This window comes from Metopolophium dirhodum, chromosome 1, assembly GCF_019925205.1.
Source record: "Metopolophium dirhodum isolate CAU chromosome 1, ASM1992520v1, whole genome shotgun sequence".
In the NCBI taxonomy this organism is placed as follows: Eukaryota; Metazoa; Arthropoda; class Insecta; order Hemiptera; family Aphididae; genus Metopolophium; species Metopolophium dirhodum.
This window is the reverse complement of record NC_083560.1, coordinates 130,224,379-130,246,532: the sequence shown is the minus strand read 5'-3', so window position 1 is coordinate 130,246,532 and position 22,154 is coordinate 130,224,379. Positions and strand designations below refer to the sequence as shown.

Here is a 22,154-nt window from a genome sequence, read left to right as displayed (position 1 = left end):
AAATACTTTAGTGCTACAAAAAAAAAATAATAATAAAAAACTGAGGAAAAGAAGCACAAAAATAAACAGTCGGCAAAATGATTTCATACTTGACTTTAAGATGTTAGCAAACAATCTGTTAGCTATAAATAATAATAATTGAATATTCTATGGTAATTCAATTTATTAAATTTATAAAAAAAATCGTAATTATGTACGTGGTACAATATTCAGCCCACACGGCAAAACAATATTATATTATATTATATTTTAAATTATTCTCGAACAAATGTAGAGTGGTTTGAAAATATAGAACGTTGAAGTGTTTTTGATTGTGGGATATACGGATGATTCCTTGTCCTATATCAATTTTTAATTAGCTTATAAAGTTATAACCATGTTATTAAGTTTAATATTTAATTTTTAGTGATAGCTACATATTAAGTGACTGAACATTTTCATATACATTTTCATTTACAAATATTGTAAGAATTTGTAATGATTAAGAAATATGGGAAATTGGATAACATTATACATGTTCATAATGTTATAGTTGCATTCAGAAATTGTTTAAACATTTTTTTAGTGAATGAGTATTTACTGTTAAAATGATCACCCTGTTTTTGCTTTGAACATGGTTTTTGTGGTTTTAGTAACGATTATAATACAACCATTGATAATATTTTATTTTTCACTTTATAAAAACGGGCGTAAGCCACTCTATTCTGCTTTAGGATTCAGCTTTATTCTGCTTTATATATACTAATATACTTACAATAATTCGATAGCCACGTCATTACTTGTATTTGCGTTGGCAAATAAATTTTTAATATCGTATAGGTAGGTACTACATTATTATTCATATATTTTGATTTTTTCCTATATTATGTAAACTATGGACGGGGCATAATCCGTTCTCATATAATTTATAGACGTGTAGTTTTCTTCTTTTTTTAACTTTAGAAGATATCATGAATAGAGTATATTTGAAGCATGTGGAAATGTAGGAGAGCTGTTGTAGTGGGTATAATAATATGTTGTCGTTAAAAGTAAAAAAGCGAAATATAAATAATGACGGTAAGTCATAATATATTCATAGAACTCGTAGAAAATACTTGGAAAACACTTATTTGGAAAATCAATTTCCATAGTTTCTCATATTCTGAGCGCTTTTTTAGGTTAGGGAAGTCTAATCGTAAAATTCATTAACCATGTAGTTGAGTTTTTTTGTTCTATGGTTGTAGGTTGATACCTGTTTCAAATTTTCCTTTAATCATAATTGTCGTTTTATTTTTAAAGTGGATTGTTAATATGGATTTATATGATGATAACTTATTATAATTTTAACTACCTACTCATTTAATATACAATCAGCTCAAAACGGTTAGGTTATATAGGTCTACTTAAGGTGTTACACACAACCGTTTTCTGGAGAAAAATACACCTGTACGCGTTCCATTGTACTGACTTAAGTTGTATTCCAAAAATAATTTTGAAAATATAATTTAATTTATTATGAAGTCTATTTTGAATTATTCCAGTCACATTTTTAATTTATTATACTTAAAAAAAAAAAATCTCGTATTTTTAAAAATATCAGTGGAAAAAATAAAATTTCAATATTTGTTTATAATTTGACTCGAAGGGTTCAAAAAAGACTTCATTATAAGTTCAAATATGCTTTAAAAACTATTGTCAGAGCGAGACAAGTCAGTATGATGAAACGCATATAGGTCTATTTTGCTCGAAAAAACGGTAGCTAAGGTGGAATCCCATCAAAGGATTTTAAATATTTACAAATAATAAACTATTTTTTATTATTTAATATTACTAAAATTAAAAATTATAATTACCCTGAAGCTGAAATTAAACGATTTTTTATTTAATGGTTTTGGTGGCATGTCGGAATCACCAAGCACTATGTTCACCAAGCAATATTCCATGAGAGCCATAAATACGAAACTAAAACATATATCAGTTACATATTTTGTTAGTTTACACACAATAATAATATTATATTTATAATTTATTTTTTATATATTTCATAGGTACATAATTTATACAGAGTAATATAAATATAAAATTGTATGTATATCTACAGTTTAACAACTTTAAATTACTTTAGAGTCCAGGGATAATAAATATGTATGCAATTATCTAATATGTGCCCACCTAGTAAGTACATAGTTAATGATATTTTTTGATAGACTACATTATTATTAAATAAGTCGTATTAATTATTCATTCGTTTAGGTGTTTTATTGGATACCATATTCTACCCAAAAACTAACGTTTATATGAAATATAAATAAGTTTTAAGATGGAATAGCTTCGTTTTTCCTTTGCTCTAATGCGTAAAATTCGTGGATGTCTCGAGATACATCCCGAAATGTCCTCTTTATAATAATCCGAGTGCATCTGTAGCGAATTCTGTATCTGTATGAGATCTGTGTCTGTAACATTGTATAAAAATAATTATTCCATAGCCCATGTGTGCAATGTGCATCCATGTTCATTATTAGCATTACCCAGAGACAAGGATACGCTCTTGCCCCTTGGACGTCTTTAGGATTTCTGATGACCAGATTAAAAATAACTATGAATCCTGACAAATATTTATTTACAAGTTTATCTTGATTTTCATTCCAAGTTAATCCAACACTACAATCCATTAATAAAACGCATATCTTCTCTAACAATCCCTGATAACCCCCAGAGACGTTTAAAACGCTCCTGGCCTAGAGACCTTCTAATTTAATCTGTCGGGTGGCACTACTGAGTGCCCTCCCCCATCTGTTATTCTCGACATGTAAATACTTTATCTAAATTACTTATTGTACCAAACTGTTGTATAGATTGTATTTTAAATAAAAAAAAAATATATTATTTGATTCAAAATGAATGAGTTTTTGAAGAATTGTCCAACTTTTTGTAAAGGCAGAAAAAAGTTGTTGTCTTTGGAGTTTAAAATAACATAAAAAAAAGTCAAAGCAGTCGTCATGGGAAATTCCAAATAATATGATATATTGATATCTCCAAGAAGCAGATTAAGACTATGAGCAGTACATGGAACAAAAATACATAGCTCTATACGGTTTTCTGTATGTATTAGGTACTATACTTTTGGTTTTGTCCCTTATCATATGCTTGAATACGATAGTTATTACTTATTTACTTACTAGGTAGGTACATATTAAGTATATCGCTAGGAACTTAATTTTTTTTTCAAACACGAAGCTTCACATTGAATTAGGAAAACTCTATAATAAGTACCTTCGCCTTCGCCTAGACATATAATGATATTTTTTACATCTATTGTTTTAGATGATGATCTATTTAAGCACATTTAAGATTTTTAAAAAAAAAATTACTGATTTCGTCAGTATCTCATTATTTATTACGAAGTAGGTAGTAATTAAAACATTTTTATTTGAAATAGATAATTCTTAAACTATATGCGTTTGTAGATATATTGCACTTATATAATATTCAGAATATATTCTATTATAGCAAAACATTATTTTTAAATGTTAATTATTGAATCTATTTAATTAAAAACGGCAGGTGAGTTATTTAGTTTAACTACAAACATAGAAATATAATTGCAGCTGTATTCAGTTTGAAAAATAATAGCATCGAAGATTCCCTAGTACCTACTTGGTATTAAACTAATTTTGTTATACAAAACTATAAATTATAATAAAATCATTAAATTAATATGAATTATTATTATGTATTTTTTAATTTTTATAAACATTTATAATATGACCTATATCTATCATAAATCATAATTATTCACTATAGAAACTTACAACTTGCTGTCCATCTGCCGACATCTTATTAGACGATGATAATTATATTCTGTTCTTAATCGAATATTTCTCTTTATAACTATTCATTTAATTTATTAATTTAGTTATTTATTGAAATCAATCAAGCATTAAATATAAATATACAAATAAATATGCAATTACATCTATACAAAAATATAATATTATAGGACATTATTATTTTGGTGTCTTAAATATTTTTAAGAGTGCTTATTTTCTATAATTTCCACATTAATTTTAAGTAGATACCAGTTACTACTCAATTAAGGCGGGTCTTAGTGGCTATTATTTAAGGGGAACAATTTAGGCAATTTCTTATCTTGTCGTCGCCGCCCGTAATCTTTGTGTTAGTCGTAAATGATTATTAGTGTGAGTGCGGTACTATATATGTACCACCACCTTCCGCCCTATCATACAGGTAGTACTGATACTGCGGGCGTATTTGCGAGTTGGGTCCGCGGTCGCTATCGCGTCTTTATCGTAAAACCATTGTGGGGATTTTAATGTTTTTATAATTACAATATTTACCGATAATAATTTATATTAGGGTTAATTATGATTTATGACTGTACTTGCCACTTGGATTTAGTTTTAATACATTACAATAATATAATATATAGTATAAGAAATAGGAATAGGTAGTATTTAAACATTTTAAAATTTTTTACATTTAATATAATTTATTTTTTATCAAATACTTAATAATACATAATAATATTGAAGTCGTTATTTTAATTAAATATATTACATTATAACTACGAAAAAAGCTAAAAATTAATCTCTAATGGGTAAACCACGATTAAAACGGGAATCTAATATTTCATGTAACAAATGGTCATGGTAAAATGAAATCAACTGTTGCTGCATTCGTAGTTCGAAAAAAACGTCATCTCGTACAATCTTTTGGTACAACATACCTGAAAACGTAAATGAGAACGATATATGAAATATTTAGTGAATCAAGTAATATTGTAAAATGTATGTGTATAACACCGGATCCTCGTCAAAATGTGGTGGCAATAATGTAAGAATTATGTTGTAAATTGTAAATAAAAAAAGAATAACTACTGAAGCTGTACATTTTTCACGTAGTTATTAGCTTATTTAGAATACTTAGTACAAAATATTATTTTACTTGGTATCGCAAGTTATTCCACGATATTTTTACCATGACATTTTGACAGGATACCTATAAAACTATATAAGTATAATTTACGTACCTTTGGATGACCACACGACGAAATAACAGTAAGCTCTTTGTGTTATGTGTAGTTGTCCTTGTATTTGATAATAGTAATTATCATTTGTTTTTAAATTTAATTTTCCATCGATGACTGTCGCAAATTTCAATTTTCCATTTTGGATAGCATCTTCAGGTGTGAGATCTTTAATAGTGTATGGACATTTAATTTCTATGATACCATCGTCTTCGATTAGCCCGTCAGGACTTGCAGCCAAAAAATGATATGTTTTATCAACAAATAAACCAGCCGGTTTAATTTTTAAGTTGATCACTTTTTCGAAGGAAATTCTTGCTATAGGTTCATTTTCGATGCCATAGTTTGTCGATAAATTACCGGAAAATGTATTATATAATATACTTTTAACAGTATTTTTCCTTGACGTTGTTAATCGTAGTTTACAAACCTTTCCAAAATTTGAGGCTGTCAGTCGTATACTTCTCTCTACTTTCCATAGTTCGCTTTCAGACTGATTTTTCGTTGACTCTTCTAATGTTTTAATTTCTTCATTAGTCTTTGATACACGCTCTAAAAATTTTATTTTTTTAATATTAAATTCTTTTGGATCCATATCCAATATTTGAGGTTCTTCTTGAATACATCCATAGTCTCGGTCTGGGCCATTATAAACTTTTTTAGTAGACTTGGAATTTCCAAATAGTTGTCGTCTTTTTAATTTATTTTTATTTTTGTTCGAACGTTGTTCTATAAAACGTTTAGTAAATACACCTGGACTTGCCTTTGTAATTTTTTTGTGTAGTACACTTATATGCGACGGACCTGCATTTAAGGACGTTAGAGCAATATGACATCGTGTTTGGTAAGACCCTTTTAAAGAAAAATTAATACGCTTTCCACCTACGTATTTGGCGACTACACTATTATAATTTTCGACACAGTTATTATTAACATTGTGAATTAAACTTGAAGAATGGTGTGCTAATAAATTTCTTGCAGCTAAAATGTCATTCCAAAGACCGGATTTTTCTAAATCGGGCACTAAATTATTTTCACCGTCTTTTAGGCTATCACAAAAATACTGATCACAATGTGTATGGTATCCAAATACATGATAAGGTCCATTCAAAATATCCGACTTAAGTAGTTTTACTTTTTCTGTAGCATTTATTTTCATATTACTACGAAACTTTATGGCTTCAGTAACAGCATATCGAAGACGGAGTACATTATTTTTTAAAAAAGTTCTTTGAACACCTGGAACAATATTCCCATTTGTACACTTGCGTCGACTAGCTGTTTCACGTAGTCTGTTTATATAGTTCCTAAGCAAATGATTTGTACACTCTATTTTCTTTATATTCAAATCCGGTCCATATGGTTTAGTTAAACTCAAGTTCTTCATCACACTACTATCACCGTCTCCGATTAACTTATCATAAATAAGGTTATGCATTGGAATACTCTCTTTGAATCCTTCAACTATTATACTTGATTCCATAGAAGTAGAGGTACTATCCCAATTCTTATAACACACGTGAGATCTGGTTGGTTCATTTTGTTGGGAAGCTCGATGACAAATAATGCAATATTTATTTTTAACGCCAACAAATAAACATTTTTTTGTATTCCATCCAAATATGGAAGCGACACCAGATAAAGCATTATAATTGCTTTTATATGATCTTTTTGACCATGCCCCATCTGCAATCACGGTTATCAAGGGACGTCCTTGTTCATCTACGTCTCCGTTTTCAATTGCAATTTTTGATTCCTCTTGTCCCGCTTTTATCATCTCATCCAAACTTACACTAAATATACTTTGACTAACTTGTTCGTGAATATTTTGATAAGTAGGAAGTGACATGCAATACATATCAAGTATACCACAGAACTCTTCCAATTGGGAATATCCTTGTCCCGTGTTTAATATGGCAGATGTAACTGCTGTATTTATACTGAAACCTTTTCGTTCAGGATCTTCTGAATAAATATTTTCTATCGTACCACATATTTTACATTTAAAAACAAATGTGCTAAAAAATCCATTTTTTTTTTCTTTTATAATTTTTAAGTCAGAAAATGTACAGTCAAACGTATTGTGTCGAATACTTTGAATTGCCTTGAATAAAAATGCTATATCAACCATCCTTCTGCCTTGTAATATATATCTAATAAAAAAAAATATGGGTAAAAAAGCTTGAAAATTGAATAAAAACCTCCTAATATATTGTTACAATGATATTTTAAAAATATTTAAAATCCATAGTCATAATTTTTTTATAAGCATATAAATTCAAATATTGACAAAATACGTAAAAATGACAAAAATTTGCAAATTATTTTGAGCTGTTTACGGACAGTTTCATATTTCAATATTTTTAGTTTTTTTTTTCTATAAACATCAATAAAATGTTATTTAATGGGCCGAAAATCTTGAAAATTTAATACAAGGCTCCTGATATATTGTTACAATAGTAGTTGAAAAATATTAAAATACATAGGCAAATTTTTGTTTTACAAGCATTTAAACTTAAATTTTTGACTAAATTTTTTTTTTAATTTTTTATCTAGAAACTGTACAATCTGTACATAAAAAAAAAAGTACAATAAGCATAAGTGATGGTTATTTTTTAGTTATAATTTATGATCTTGAATATCTTGAGCGAAGAACCAACCAGCGAAGGCACTTCGGCTTGACTAAATTTAAAACTATTTTTTAGTTAAAAATGTATAAAATGTTCAACTTTTATAGCTAAGGATCGAAAATTGAAAAGAAGGTTCCACGTAAATAGGTTATAATATATAAATTACTTAATTCACAAAGAAACCAATTTATAAAAACTTAACACATTGCACCTATAATGTATATTGTAGTTATACTAATAAAAACATTAATCACTTACTCTTCTGCGTTTATTTTATGTCTGTCTGATACTACTAATCTGTATGTGGATTGAAATATGTTATTATTTATAGTATGCGTCATTGTGGCATCGTTTGTATTTCTTTTAAAAAATAATAGAAAATTAAAAATTAATAATTATAATAGAACAATAAAATAGAAATTACCTGCTATCAGACAAATCAATGTTTTCATCATTATTTTCATTTGAATTATTAGAATGATCCAAAATCTATTACAAAAATCAATGAATAATAATCAGTGACGAATTTACCATTAGGCATTGTAGGAAGCTACCTAGGGCGGAAAATTTATTATAACACTTATTTTTTACAGCGTATGGCCTATTTTAAAATATGTTGAAAATTGTAAATAAATGTAAATATATAAATGCCTATGCCAAATAATGGTAAAAAAATCTGCCTCTAGTTATTTATATCTATAACATTACAAGGTATTATTTTAATTTATTATACAAAATAAACACATAGATACCTGAATATCGTTGTTCTCTAAGGTTTTAGTAATTTTGGAATGCAGATTTTTCAAATTATGCCTTGATTTTTTCCGTGGCGCAGATAATTTTGCACGAGTTTTTTTACTGAATCGCCAATCACTCATTTTTATAAATGTATTATTATTTGCAAATGCATAAAATGAACACAAACGTTAAATGTAGTGAAACACGACGTCACTAAATACAAACTAGTGGTAACAACTTACTATTTTCATTGATTATAAATATTATAGTATTATTATTAGTAGTACCTATTATTATTACTACTAAAGTATTTTAATCAATGGTATTATTAATAATATAATAAGTAAAATATATCAATTTAATTTCGAAGAAATTCAAACTCGATAACAATAGATTTTATATCGCCCGGCTGCGGGCACACGGTTCAATAGCACACGTACGCGCATGCACAAGTCAACGTAATCACACTCGATTTTTGCACACTCGCAACAGTGAAAATACTAATAATAATAAGCTGGCGAAAAATACACATACTTCTAATAGTCTAATTTCAATTTTGAAAAATTATTTGAATTCGTCAGCCTCTTTTCTATGATTTGTAGGAAACCGATTTTGAATATTTTGGATAATTTACATATATAACGGTTCCAAATGACTGCTTGATTTCTCAAATTTAACTTGCACTTTTAAGTGCTAACAAGACAAAAAGATGAAAAAGTTTTTCCTACAGATCATAGAAAAGAGGCTAACGAATTCAAATAAGTATTCAAAATTAAAATTTGACTACTAGAAGTATGTGTATTTTTCGCCAGCTTATTGGTCTAAATGAATGAAAAATCCAATCGTTTAGAGCAGCCTTAACTAAAGTTTAAATTGTAATTTAGTAAAAAAATCTCCCACTCTAAAACATAATTATTATTGTTAATTAGGTTTGTTCAGAAACGATATAAATATATACCTAATATATACTTACACTGTACACGCTGACATAAATGTATCGACTGCTTTTAGATATGAAACGGGAGGCAGCGCTGCTTGAGATTTAGCGTGTTGTGTAGACAACGTCAATAGAGACGTAACACCCAATGTCACACGGGCTGGAGCAGCTTCAGGTTTAATCCAAAACGAAACCCACTAAAAAAGTTTTAAGCTGGCTGTGGTTTTGTATAATTTTAAACAATAATAATATTTATCTACAAACATATAGGTAGTCATTAGCTGACCATAAAAGGTAGATATCTACCTACCTAACCTAATTAATGAACAACTGTTTTGGGTGAAAGGGCCAACCGTGAGCCCGCGGTACACGGCCCAAAATCTCGGTAGGATCACAGCAGAGGCTTCAAAAGCCGACGAAGCTCGGTCCAACCATCCAACCAATGATGGGCCATCCTAACGGGGGCGAGAATGGTACTTCGGGATGTGGGGGAGCCCCGCGGAGTCGAGCAATTGACAACGTGCCCTCACACGGCGGTCGCGCTACGGCCTGGTCGTAGCGCGGTCGACGGCGGATTGGTTTCGGAGTGGCTGTTAGTGGGAGCTAACTATGTGGTAAAAGACCAAGCTCGGTCTAGGGGAAGGCTGCCGAGTGAGTACCTCCTTAGCGCTCACCCAGCATACCAGTGGGGCTATATGCACTGGAGGTTGCCTGTAACCAAAAACGGGAAGCAATGAGGATAGCTTGCGACCCTACCTGGGTGGCGAAGGGTACGTGCACGCCTCAGCCAACGGTACGGCCGCACTCTCTCCCGACTTCAGCGGGAACGGGTGTGCGCCCGGTGCTCGTGGTCCATAGACGACGCGCGGGCGGTGGTTGGTGGCAACGCCACCGTACGCCGACCGTGAACCTCCGCGGCTCTCGACTAGCGCACAGCGCTAATGTGAGGTCCGCGGTTGTAGCCGCTAGGCATTAAACCCGGGAGTCTTCGTGTTTTGGGTGAAGTACTGAAGTTATCACTTGTCATTACAAGTATATTATAATAATATTAATGATACACTTAGTAACTGGTAAATGATAATAATTTCAAGTTTGCAGTCAAATTTCGAAAAAATAAAACAGCCGGAAATAAAAGACCCATATATAACTCCGAACCACTCTAAGTAGTCTGTACATTTTTTTTATTTTGTAATACATTTTGGGTAATATTATGTCTAAAGAATTTACGTTATGAGTTGTTTGCTAGGTATAGACTATAAAGATATTACTTGTACTTGTTTTTAGATATTACTTATTAGCTGGTAGGTATATAATTTTTATTAGAATATGCCATATTATGATATGATTATTATTATTTACTTACAGACATTATGACGATAAGACATGTAGGAATATAAGTGTGAAACAGATAGTATCCAAGTCTTCGTTTAAGAACAAAAATAACTTCAAGACATGTAAAATTTCCTGAAAAATTAGGTAGGTACATTAGTTTATTAACGACATATTTTAGTTACAAGTTCCAACTAATTTAAGCTTTTAAACAATAAAATATATTAATTGGTTAGCCAAATATAGTAGTAACTTACTACTTATCTATAAACATACCTACCACACAGAATTAATAACAAATTTTAATTATGGTTATGATAATATACAACAAGTTAGTTAACAAAATATAATTTACCAACCAAGGAACAAGAAAATTATAACAAACATATTTGAAGGAACCTAGAAATATTATTTATGTTTGATATTCAATCTATATATTATTGTATACCTAAAACTTAAGCTACATGGATTTATTATTGAAAAAATATTTAAAGCTCATATCATTGTAACACAAAAATAATTGAAAATATTACGAGTTCCAACCTAAAAATTATTTTCTAAAAAAACTAAAAAAAACATTTCCATATATGTGCCTATCAGAATCTTAAAAAATAAAATGGGAAGTATCAGACATTTCCTATATCAAAAAAAGTACATTAATGCCAATAATGCCTTCCTTTCCTAGCTGGCTTCCTCCTGTTTATCCAATGTTTAAAAACGTACTACGGCCCCGACTGGGGTCTATGAAATACACAGAAATTTACAGTTGGGGGGAGGGGATTAATTTATATAATATATATTTTTACATAATATACTTAATACTTATATATACAAATGTTACGTTTTTATATAGTGAAAAATAGCTACGGGTAAGGGACAAACACGCAAAATCCCCGGGTGTGTGTATGCCACGACTGGCTATGATACATAGTGCAGTATTTTACCCAATCTAGATAATATTTAGGTATAATAAATGTATAAACATTAACGACTATTAAGAGCAAATTAAAATGTATACCAGTGGAATAAACCTGAGTGCAATCAGCAGTTTGATTCTTGACTAACTGTAATTGAGGCAGTTCAATGTTTTCATCAACAACCAACGGTACCTCTGGATCCCATTGAAATATCATATCATCAGTAGTATGAGACACTGAAATAAATCGTATAATAATTCAAGTTCATTGTAGTATTAAACAACTTTTTTTTCTTACAGCTTTCCATTTGAAGTTTGCATTCTTGTGTATCATGTGGATATATCATGAAGTTCATTGCACACGATAATGTTAACGTTAATCTAAAAACAAAAAATCACTTTGATGAATACTGAATTGGCTTAATAACGAAAATAATTATTCATGTTGATAAAATCGTACTTGACCATGTAGAGAATAGTTTTGTCTTTATAAAGCCACATGTAATGATTTGGAATTGTCATCGTTTGAAATGTAACGGCTTTGGCATTTTTAAAAAACGAATCCGGTCTCCAAATATTTTTTAACCAATCGACTTCTAATAATCTGAAATTGAGATTTATCAGACATAGGTATATTACATTTATTATATATAGTTATTACTTATTTTAGTATTTACTGTACAATTTAATATTTAGTGCTATATTTAATATGGCGTTTAAACTTTTATAGCACCTATAGGTACCAACCTTGTACAACTACAATAACTTGGACAAAAATTAAAGGACTATAACACTCAAAAAAATAAGTCTATTTTAAAATATAGTATTAAGTGAAATAAAAACAGAGATACCATTAAAATATATTTACAACTATTATTTAGCCTGCGGCAGTCATTTGAAAAATACGTGTGACGTCATAATTTCGCCGCCGCCGATTACTATGTATACGATTTTACGGGAGTAATACAACTTTCGCTGTTTAATCTCTTATAAGTCGGCTAATACTCAATTTATTGATGTAGACCTTTATAATAATTTAAAGTTCACAAATTTTTCTTTTATTGCATGTTTTTTACAATAATAAGTTCATCATATGATTCAATTAAAAATTAAACAAACATTTATTTATACGACTGTAGACTATTTTAGGACTGTTGTGCACCGTATTATTATTGTGTAAATGTAACTATATTTATTATTTATACATGTTTGTAGATAATATTTACAGTATTGTTTAACTTAGTATAATGTTGTGTTTTCGAAATATAAATAACAATATTTGCCCAGTGGTGTATCAAAATAAAAACTAATAATCAATATAAATAATACTGTCTAGTCGTCTAGGCCTCAGTCGTTTAAATGTATTGTTAATATTATATTTTTTTTTTACAAATTATAGTATTTGTACCTGGAAACAGTAGTTTTACAAATTTAAATCTAAATTGTCAAAAATAATTAAAAGTTGTAAAACAGTTATATAATTAAAATTATATTGTTCATTAATATAGAAAATGGTTTATGATGGTAGAACATTAGAATCTTTGAATCCTATGTAATTTCCATTGCTTTCTGGATAAGTTTCCCTGATTTTGTGCACGACACATGATGGTATTATCACTCGTACACCTACAAATAATTATAACATTTTACAAAACAATATTTATTAAAAACTTGTTTTCTATTTATTTTAGGTACATAGGTAGCAATATTTTTTATTTATATTATAAATAAAAAAAGCCAATATGTTTTTTTAAATAATACAATACAATTAAGTATTCAGGTTTACAGGTAACAATTTATTTATTAGGTATATCTATAATATTTTTTTCCATAATATTCATAAATATATATACCTATGTATCTAGTTTGTTTAATATAGGTTTATGAATTTAGAGTTACCAACCTTTACCAAGTTTGGACCACGAATTTACCCAGTGAGTAAATTGTTTATAACAGATGAATCTCCATGTTTTGTTATCCAGTATACGTAAGTTGTTACGTTTCTTTCGATTTTTAGTCTTAACGATCATTTGCTGCCGTGTAATATTTAAAATTTCTTCATCCAATATAATTTTAGAAAATGATTTATTTAATGTAATGCATTTTTTATCTAGACAAAGTTTTTGTAAATTTTCAAATTCAATACAACAAACGCACTCGCGATCAGTACTTAAATTTAAACACTTCTCACATAAACACCATTCGTTCACTGGTTTAATAGATCTGTTTTCGATACACAAATTTGTATTTAAAATTTCGTTAGCAAAATGCATCGGATTGAAATTACTGTCAATATCGTTGATTGTTGGCTCAAAACTATATGGTTGTAATGCCATGTCACAAATTAGTTTGATAGCACTAAAAAAACTTTAATATTACCTAGAGTAAAAAAATATACAGGTTGTATGCGTGTACTGTGCTTGTGCTTGTGACGACTGGCGACTGCTTGTCCTACTGATAGCTAATAATAATAATACCTACTGATGTAAATACAATACATATAAAGTAATGTTATTAACTAATCATTCGTCTAAAAATAATTTTCAAACATATTTTATTGTACATATATACACACTAATAAACCACCACAATAATATTATTCATATATTGAATACGAACGGCGTACGTAATTAAAGAAATGAATAAATCTAATAATACAAAAATATTGCTAAGAAAGTTTATCATTCGTTTATAAATAAACCGTTTAATAATTTTACAAGAAAATAATATTAAATTAAAAATTTAGTTCTAAAGCTTCAAATTATTATAAGGGTCTAAATCAATAAATTTATTATTAGCCGAGTTATACGCGTTTAAACAGCGAGACTTGTAATATTCCCTTAAAACTGTGTACAGAGTAAACGGCGGCGGCGAAATTATGACGTCACGCGTATTTTTCAAATACCCGTAACTGGCTAAATATTGGACGCTAACAATTTTTAGTGGAGCCAATTTTATTATTTAGTTATATTTCACAAAAATATAAAAAAAAAAAAATTTTTCAGTTGTGTCGTCCTTTAAGAATTTTAGATTGGTTCAATATAAAATGAAGAAATGCATAGTATATTTGTATATACACTAACCTATATTCGGAAGTCATATTTTCCGGTAAGCGAAGCCTATGATCCTTCCATGTTTGAGCAAAAAAAATATCAGCAGCGTATGTCTTATGGAAAAAAACGAAACATTTAAATGTAAAATAGTTTTTAATTGAAATACAATCTAAGTTACCATTGCATTTTCATCGATTGAATCTAAGCCCATCACCGTAACATGAAAATGAACTTTTGTTGCTGTGCCATCTATTTTGGGTGGTCTCATTTTATCATATTGCTTTGCATCCTCTGGCAGAATATCTCTGAATTCCAAGCATTTTGAATACCTAAATTGAGAGCTTTAAAAGAAAACGAAAAATTAACTACACATGAATTGAGTATTTAAAAAATATAGGATTGAGTTGGTGTTTAAGTTTAAACACTCTAAAGGTGAAATATTTTTTATAGAATATATAAAATTAAAGAATAGTTAAAATATGTCAGCAAAAAAAAAATTTGTTTTAATTTCTAAGTAGTTTTTTTGTTAAGATTTAAGATGGATAAGTATGTAATTGTAAAATTTTTCTTTTTCTCGGATCAATATAAATGCATAGAAAATGGTCATCATTTTTCTTGTACTTTTATTTTGAAAATTTGAGCACCCTAAGATTATAAAACGATATTATAAAATTATTAGTGTTATTACTTACTTGATAACATAAAGGAAAATTAGAAGTTTAGTTATAATAGCACTGGATATTTTATTTGTATTCCAATTCTTCATAACTAAATTGTACACCTAAAATATGAAAATATATAAGTATTCATATTTCAATTAAATTATATTATTTCTGGTATTACTGCATACCATAAATACCTAAAATTTTAATATTTATGAATGTATAAAAAAAATTTTAAACTTTTCAAGCTATGTAATATAGACATAAGAAAGAAGAAACTATGTTTTTTATGATTTATGTTGATACAATTGATGATTCTATGTTAAATAGGTTGAAATTGTACTACCCATAAAGTTTTTTATAAGTGTCTCTTAATTCTTAAAATACAATTTTAAAAATTAAAAATACATGGCTGATAACTTGAAGTTCAAAATTAAAATTGTTTGTTAAACGGTCGTTATATTACGCGTGAATAAGTACTTAGCAAATTTCATAAAAATTTAAATTTTAAACTTCAGACGCTTATATTAAATATGTGTTGAATTACAATCAACTTTTTTTTATTAATTTCAAAAACTAAATGTTATAAGGAACCTTGTATTAATTTTCCAACCTTAGGTATGAATTTTTAACTACAAAATAATTTGCAATTTTCGTGATTTTGATGAATTATGTAAAAATTCTAAACTTTGATATTTATAATATAATATTTTTGCCATGTATTTTTGATATATTTATTTATTTTATTTGGTATATGAACTACTTATGAAGAACCTTATATTAAGTACATAGGTTTTTAACCTAGAAAATATTTTGGTATCAAATTAAAAGAGTCATAATATTATTTTGAAGATGTTATCGTGTGTAGTAAATAAAAATGAAGATCTACATAGAAATTTAAAGGGTCACTACATTTGCATGGCACCTATATAGTATTATTATATTAACATATTTACTTCTTTTTGTACTTTTAATAGATATTTTATGTCGATTTTAATGTAGTAAAATGTTTGTTTGTGAATAAAATATCTCAAAAATATAATACAAAATGTATTATAATATTCTTTATCATGTTTCACAAAATAAAAATATATAAATATTTAAAATATTATGAAAAAACTATGGACATTTTATTTGCTGAGACAAATTTTTTTTATTTTATAAATTATTGCATACAGTTTTATCCCATTTTTTTAATACTAAAAATGAACAAATTTGATACAATTATTGAAGTCTGAACTATATTTAAATTTTCCATTCATCGTCGTATGAAAAATAGTTGATACCTGATATTTGTTACCGCATAAACTTTAATCTACAACAATTCACCACAACCCGGTGGGAGGTGTCTCGATTTGTGGTTCTAGATTATGACTAAATATTTTTCTTTCCAATAAATACCAGTTAGGTATAATTTTATATTTAAAGATAAAACATTAGTCTCAAGTCGATCTTTTTTTTAAATATATTTTATAAAAATTATTTGCTAACTATACAGTACAAATAAGTATAATGAGTAAATTTGATATTAATGGTTATTTACTGGAGGTTAGCATTTATGGACAGGCACTCAGCAGTATCACCCGAAAGTAGATCTTTACTTTACAAATATGTAATTCTTAAGTATAATATGTAAGTAATACCTACATTCATTGGTAATCGATACCGACCGTTTTTAAGGAGTTCAATATATAGGCAATTTCATATATGGTACAAATGTACATTTTAAAAATTATTTTATCCAACCTATTTATCCGATACATTTTCTGAAAACATATATATAAATTCGTCGTAAAATTTACTAAAAAATAATTTTTTTTTTTACGTTTTTTAATTAATTTTTCCAATTGAATAATATTAACATCTTAAAATTCTTGATATTCAAAATTTTAAAATTGTATAATGAAGTGTTAATGAGTTCAATTTCTAAAATGTGGAAAAGTCGTTTTCGAGTAAATTTCATGAAAAATTCAAATAATAGGTATTCAGAAGTTTTATCCGATGAATAAGTTAGACAGTACAGTTTGCATAGGATAGATCAATTTTAGTGACAACACAGTTGGAATAAAATCACCTTAATAAAATATAAAATTTTTAATTCACATCGGATAATCGGATGAGCATTTTAAATCAAATTTTAAAATAATTATAAATCAACACTTAAATCCAACGTACCTCAATTAAATATTTATAATTTTTAAACATATTATGAGTGCTCATACAATTAAAAAGATTAAATTTTGTAAAATTTGGGTAAGCACATGACACATATTAACCTTTAAAGTTTGATATATTAAAAATAAAGTTTCAAATTTCGATACAATATGCACTTTAATATTAATCTATTTTATATTACATTTTATAAATTAATAATGTCGGTTTATAATTCTTAAAATAAACAAATTTGAAAATTTAAAGTTCTAATACGTCTATATTATATTGATATTTTTGAATTTCATAAGTACACACAACTACGAAATTTTAAGGCTATAGTATAGATTTTAATTTTTGATACTATGCATTTGATTGATCTTAAGAGAAATTTACCTACTAAATTTTTCACTGAGAATTTTTACACGTACAATATTTTGGTATACCTAAGTAGTATTCATTTTTATAATCTATAAAAAATTAGTGATATATTTCAAATATTTTATACTTTATGGTTTTTTAGTATAGAGTTTATAGTAGATTCCTATTTGAGCACCTCCCTGAGCTGTACCTCTAATTTACCCTTTTTAAAGTAGCCTATCTTCTTCCTAGAGGTCTAATCTATGTTTGTACCAAATTTCATTGTAATCGGTTTAGGAATGCATAAAGGGGTCACCACACACACACAAACATTCATTAAAATATAATATATTACAGATTTATTCACTCATATAATTCATTTATCCCAATTGAAGGGATTGCTTCAATAAACCAAACAATTCCACCTAGTGGCTACTACCAAACTAGTTCGTCATTTATGTATAGGTAGCTAGGTACCTATATAAGGCATACCTTTAGGTTTTATTCACATTTTAACATAATAAGTAAAAAAAGTAATATGTTATGCATACTGCATACATTCCACAACTTAGTTAATGTCAAATAATATATAATTTGTTTTAGCTAAAATAATAAAATAATACATTTTTTATATGATATATTTTTTCATGAAAACTAATAAAATTATATTAATATTACATTTATTTTGGGAAAAACAAAATAAATCCATGTCGGGTACATTTTTATAAAATGTATATAGAACATAGACGAATCAACAGTGTCCACACATATTAATATATTATTATCCAATATCTTTCATAGAGTTCAAATTGTTTAATAAATATAGCCTATAGTTATATTTTAAGCCATTTTTGTTTTTTTGAAAAATTTCAAAACGTGGCCTAGGCTCGTTTGTCAACAAGCCCTTCACCTAACTTTTTTTATGGGACATTGAAACGCCCTTTCATCAATAATTTTATTGCACCATTAATGCTTAGGTTTATACTTAAAATGGTAGGTAAGTAGGTATTGATTTTTGTTAACGATTGTTTGATTCTATGTAACAACGGATGATGAGAAATCTACGATTTTTCAATGACGTATGGTTTGCGTTCTGTTTTTGAAAATACTTAGTTACTACGTTACGTACAAGCCCGTCTATCGATTAAAAATTGAAAACTGATGGTACTTCGAGTTTGTCTGAATATTGTAAGCTCTCTCAGCAGCTTTTGATAAAATTGCGAAAAACTGAGTAATGAGAACAATCCATGCGGTTGGGGCGATTTTTAATGAAAACATAATGCTGTATTGCCGTTTTTATAATGTAATTTTTTTTCGGAACGTTTTATACTTGAGACTTAAGATAATGTCCATTTTTTCGTTTGGCTAAAATATTATTATTTCAGCGTTTAAATGATATTGATTTTTGAAGTCGTAATTTTACTATAGGTACTATTCACAAATGTACATTGACATGTTCGACTTAAATATTAACTACACGATTTATTGTAGTGTTTGTTGATAGGCATTAGTTAAATGCACTATATCGTAGGGTACTTAAACTAAAAATAACTTTTAGTCACCTAGTAGGAATTTTGCACTTTTAATACTAAATCGCCAGTTTATAAAAATGTGTGATGAATTTATCGCTATGGCAACTATTATTTAGCCAGTAGTCGATAATATTTTTATATATGGTTTTGTTACTAACGTTTTTGTATACGATAGGACTATGCTAATTTGATGATAGTTGATTTTTATGCAAATTATGTACATAGGTTATGTCAAACACTCATATTCTGCTCTACAAGTTCGAATGATGTCAGCACTTTTGTCTATAATGGTGACGTACATAAATGCTTTTATTGAATATTACAAAATTCCATTTTGTATTCACACGATTAAAATATTTTAACCAATCATTTTTTCGAATTTTCGGGTGTTTTATGTGATGTTATGCATGTATTGTATTAATACCTCTGACTTTACTTTATATAATATAATATGTTACTGTATAAATTATGTAATTAAGTTAATAAATTCCTAGCCAATATTGTCATTAATTACCCTAACATCAGTAAACAATAGCGTTTAGGCATTAACAGACAACACACATAGGCAATGTTGTAAAAATAATTTGTAACCTAATAATTTTACAACTATGACTAGGAAATTACCTTAATGTCTACTGTACTGCAGCAGGTAAACAATATTGATGGTTTTGCTGTACACACCCTATATGGAATAACGTGAGGTTCACATCTATGCTAGGTCCCAAAGTGATATAAAATGTAAGTGCACATTTCAACTTCTATGTACCGTAAAATAGACTGCACATAATCATAATTAATTGTTGATGTCCCTAAGCACTCACGGTAAAAAATCCCTGCGATAATACTTGTGTAACTTTATAGAAGTTGCATGGTTTAATTATTAATCATTTATCTCCCTGAGAAGTCGCATATACAACACAAAAAACCGATTATTCTACTCTAAATACACTACAATATAATTGAGATAGTATCTCAGTAGCGTGTCCCAATAGGTTAGTCGTAGGTAAAGTAATTTAGGGGTATCAGGTTCAAATCTGCTGAAATTGGTAATTTCTGGTTTTTTTTTCTGGATATTCACTTTGCATGAGCACTCTATGCGAAGTCAGTGTGATGAAAATGGGTAGTCCCATGAATCTCAACCTAATTGCGCATGGAAGTTACAATGCGACATCGCATATAGTAACTTCGCGAGACTGGGCATTAAGCGTGTCAGTGATATCTCTGGGTGGTCATAGAGCACAAAAACACAACCTCTCATGACTCAATGGGATCTCTATGTTACATCTCAGAGATTGACTTTTTTTACAGAGGACAATATTCAAATTGAGTAAAAAATTTAAAATAACGCTGCATGTATAGTGTACAGAAAAATCAGTCAACCTATAGATAGGTAATATAATATTATATGTTATGAAATGTGCAAGTACCAAGTACCTACGCGTGCTTGTGTACAAATCTTATAGGTAACTTATAATACAAATAAGTTTTCCGTTATCGTGATTTGCCAATTAATATTGTATACCTATACCTACTATCCATGTTGAACTTCATTAACTTATGAGGCACAATAATTCATATTAGTAATTATAAATACTTATATAAGTAATTACGTATTTATGTAAATGATAAATGAAAAAGATTGGCTTAGTGTTAATGTGTAATAAATAAATTATTTATTATAATATGTAAAATTACCCTAGTTCCCAGGACACGCACCACCCTTTAAACTGAGGCACGTGCCTCAAATAAAGTCCATCTTCACGCCACTGTAGTAGTACTACCTATTTAGGTGTATATAGGACAATAGGTGGCTATTTATTCAATAGCGATCGTTTTTTAGGAGTTTCATATATTATATAGGCAATTTTCCATATACATGCGTGTGGAGTGTAAATGTGTACGTAATAAGTGATCATTAGTATGAGTAACAGCAGGGGCGTATTAAGAAATGCCTAATGACTAATGAGGGGCACATATAAAAAGGTGGATAAGTGGATGTCGCTCTGCTGTACAGTAGGTTACAAGTGGGTCACTGTAATGGATGATGTTAAATTTGAATTCAATGATATAATATCATTGTATAAGAAAAACGATTCTGAGCGAAAACGGTCAGTCAGCCTATGATTTTACCAAGTATATTTGATGATATTATTGTGAATAAAGTAATTTATATATAACCTATTTACGTGGAGCCTTGTTTTAAATTTTCAATCCTTACTACAACATAATTATTAAATTATAAATTTGATAAATGTTGTCAAAATTTGAACTTTAGATGCTTATAAAAAAAAATTGTGCCTATGTATTTTTAATATTTTTCAACTGCTATTAGAACGATATATCAGGAGCCTTATATTAAATTTTCACGCTTTTTTACTCAACAAATAAAAATTTATTGATATTTATAGAAAAAAAACTAAAAAAATTGAAAACTGACAATGTCCGTAAACAGCTCAAAAAGAGTCAAAATATTTTCAACATTTTATGGTGTATAGAAAATGCTAATATAAACATTCAGTGAAATTTTCAAGTATCTACAGTCATTCGTTTTTTAATTACAATAAAATAAGAAATTTGTTACATGAGAAATCGAGTAAATATCAAATGTTGTAAAAGTATAAATTTCAGACGCTCATAAAAATGTAATTTAAGTTTCTTCTAGACATTTTTTTTTTGATAAAGGTAGACAAACTTATGAGTAATCTTATATTACATTTTCAAATCTTAGATTTAAAAAGAAAAATTTTCATGAATTCTCATCAAAATAATTTGCTATTTTTCGTGATTTTTCCGTATTTTGTCAAAATTTGAACTTTAAAT

General features: G+C 28.2%; 2 protein-coding genes across 3 annotated transcripts in view; both read right to left on the bottom strand.

Annotated features, from left to right (window-relative positions):
• The window catches only part of LOC132936181 (glycine receptor subunit alpha-2-like), a 51,548-nt gene that overhangs the window by 6,142 nt on the left and 23,252 nt on the right, over positions 1-22,154 (bottom strand). For both annotated transcript variants that reach the window (XM_061002872.1, XM_061002873.1), the window contains 9 exons: positions 15,322-15,410; positions 14,808-14,970; positions 14,660-14,742; positions 12,037-12,180; positions 11,875-11,957; positions 11,679-11,813; positions 10,695-10,795; positions 9,368-9,528; positions 1,833-1,941 (listed from right to left, as the gene is read on the bottom strand). In XM_061002872.1, coding sequence (XP_060858855.1) covers positions 1,833-1,941; positions 9,368-9,528; positions 10,695-10,795; positions 11,679-11,813; positions 11,875-11,957; positions 12,037-12,180; positions 14,660-14,742; positions 14,808-14,970; positions 15,322-15,395 — 1,053 coding nt within the window. In that variant the 5' untranslated portion in view covers positions 15,396-15,410. The remainder of the gene's footprint in view (positions 1-1,832; positions 1,942-9,367; positions 9,529-10,694; positions 10,796-11,678; positions 11,814-11,874; positions 11,958-12,036; positions 12,181-14,659; positions 14,743-14,807; positions 14,971-15,321; positions 15,411-22,154) is intronic.
• LOC132935681 (uncharacterized) lies at positions 4,264-8,866 on the bottom strand. The gene is made up of 5 exons (XM_061002298.1): positions 8,409-8,866; positions 8,081-8,145; positions 7,915-8,016; positions 5,030-7,179; positions 4,264-4,726 (listed from the first exon to the last, which is right to left on the bottom strand). The coding sequence occupies exons 1-5, from the start codon at positions 8,532-8,534 to the stop codon at positions 4,584-4,586; spliced, it is 2,586 nt and encodes an 861-aa protein (XP_060858281.1). The 5' UTR covers positions 8,535-8,866; the 3' UTR covers positions 4,264-4,583.

What these genes read in the sequence shown, in the direction of transcription:
- LOC132935681 (XM_061002298.1), bottom strand. Translation starts at nt 8,534, where the DNA reads ATGAGTGATTGGCGATTCAGTAAAAAAACTCGTGCAAAATTATCTGCG. An exon ending in ATTGATTTGTCTGATAGCAG is followed by an intron (nt 8,017 to 8,080) that starts GTAATTTCTATT and finishes ATTTTTTAAAAG; the next exon opens with AAATACAAACGATGCCACAA. An exon ending in CGTCGTGTGGTCATCCAAAG is followed by an intron (nt 4,727 to 5,029) that starts GTACGTAAATTA and finishes TTACGTTTTCAG; the next exon opens with GTATGTTGTACCAAAAGATT.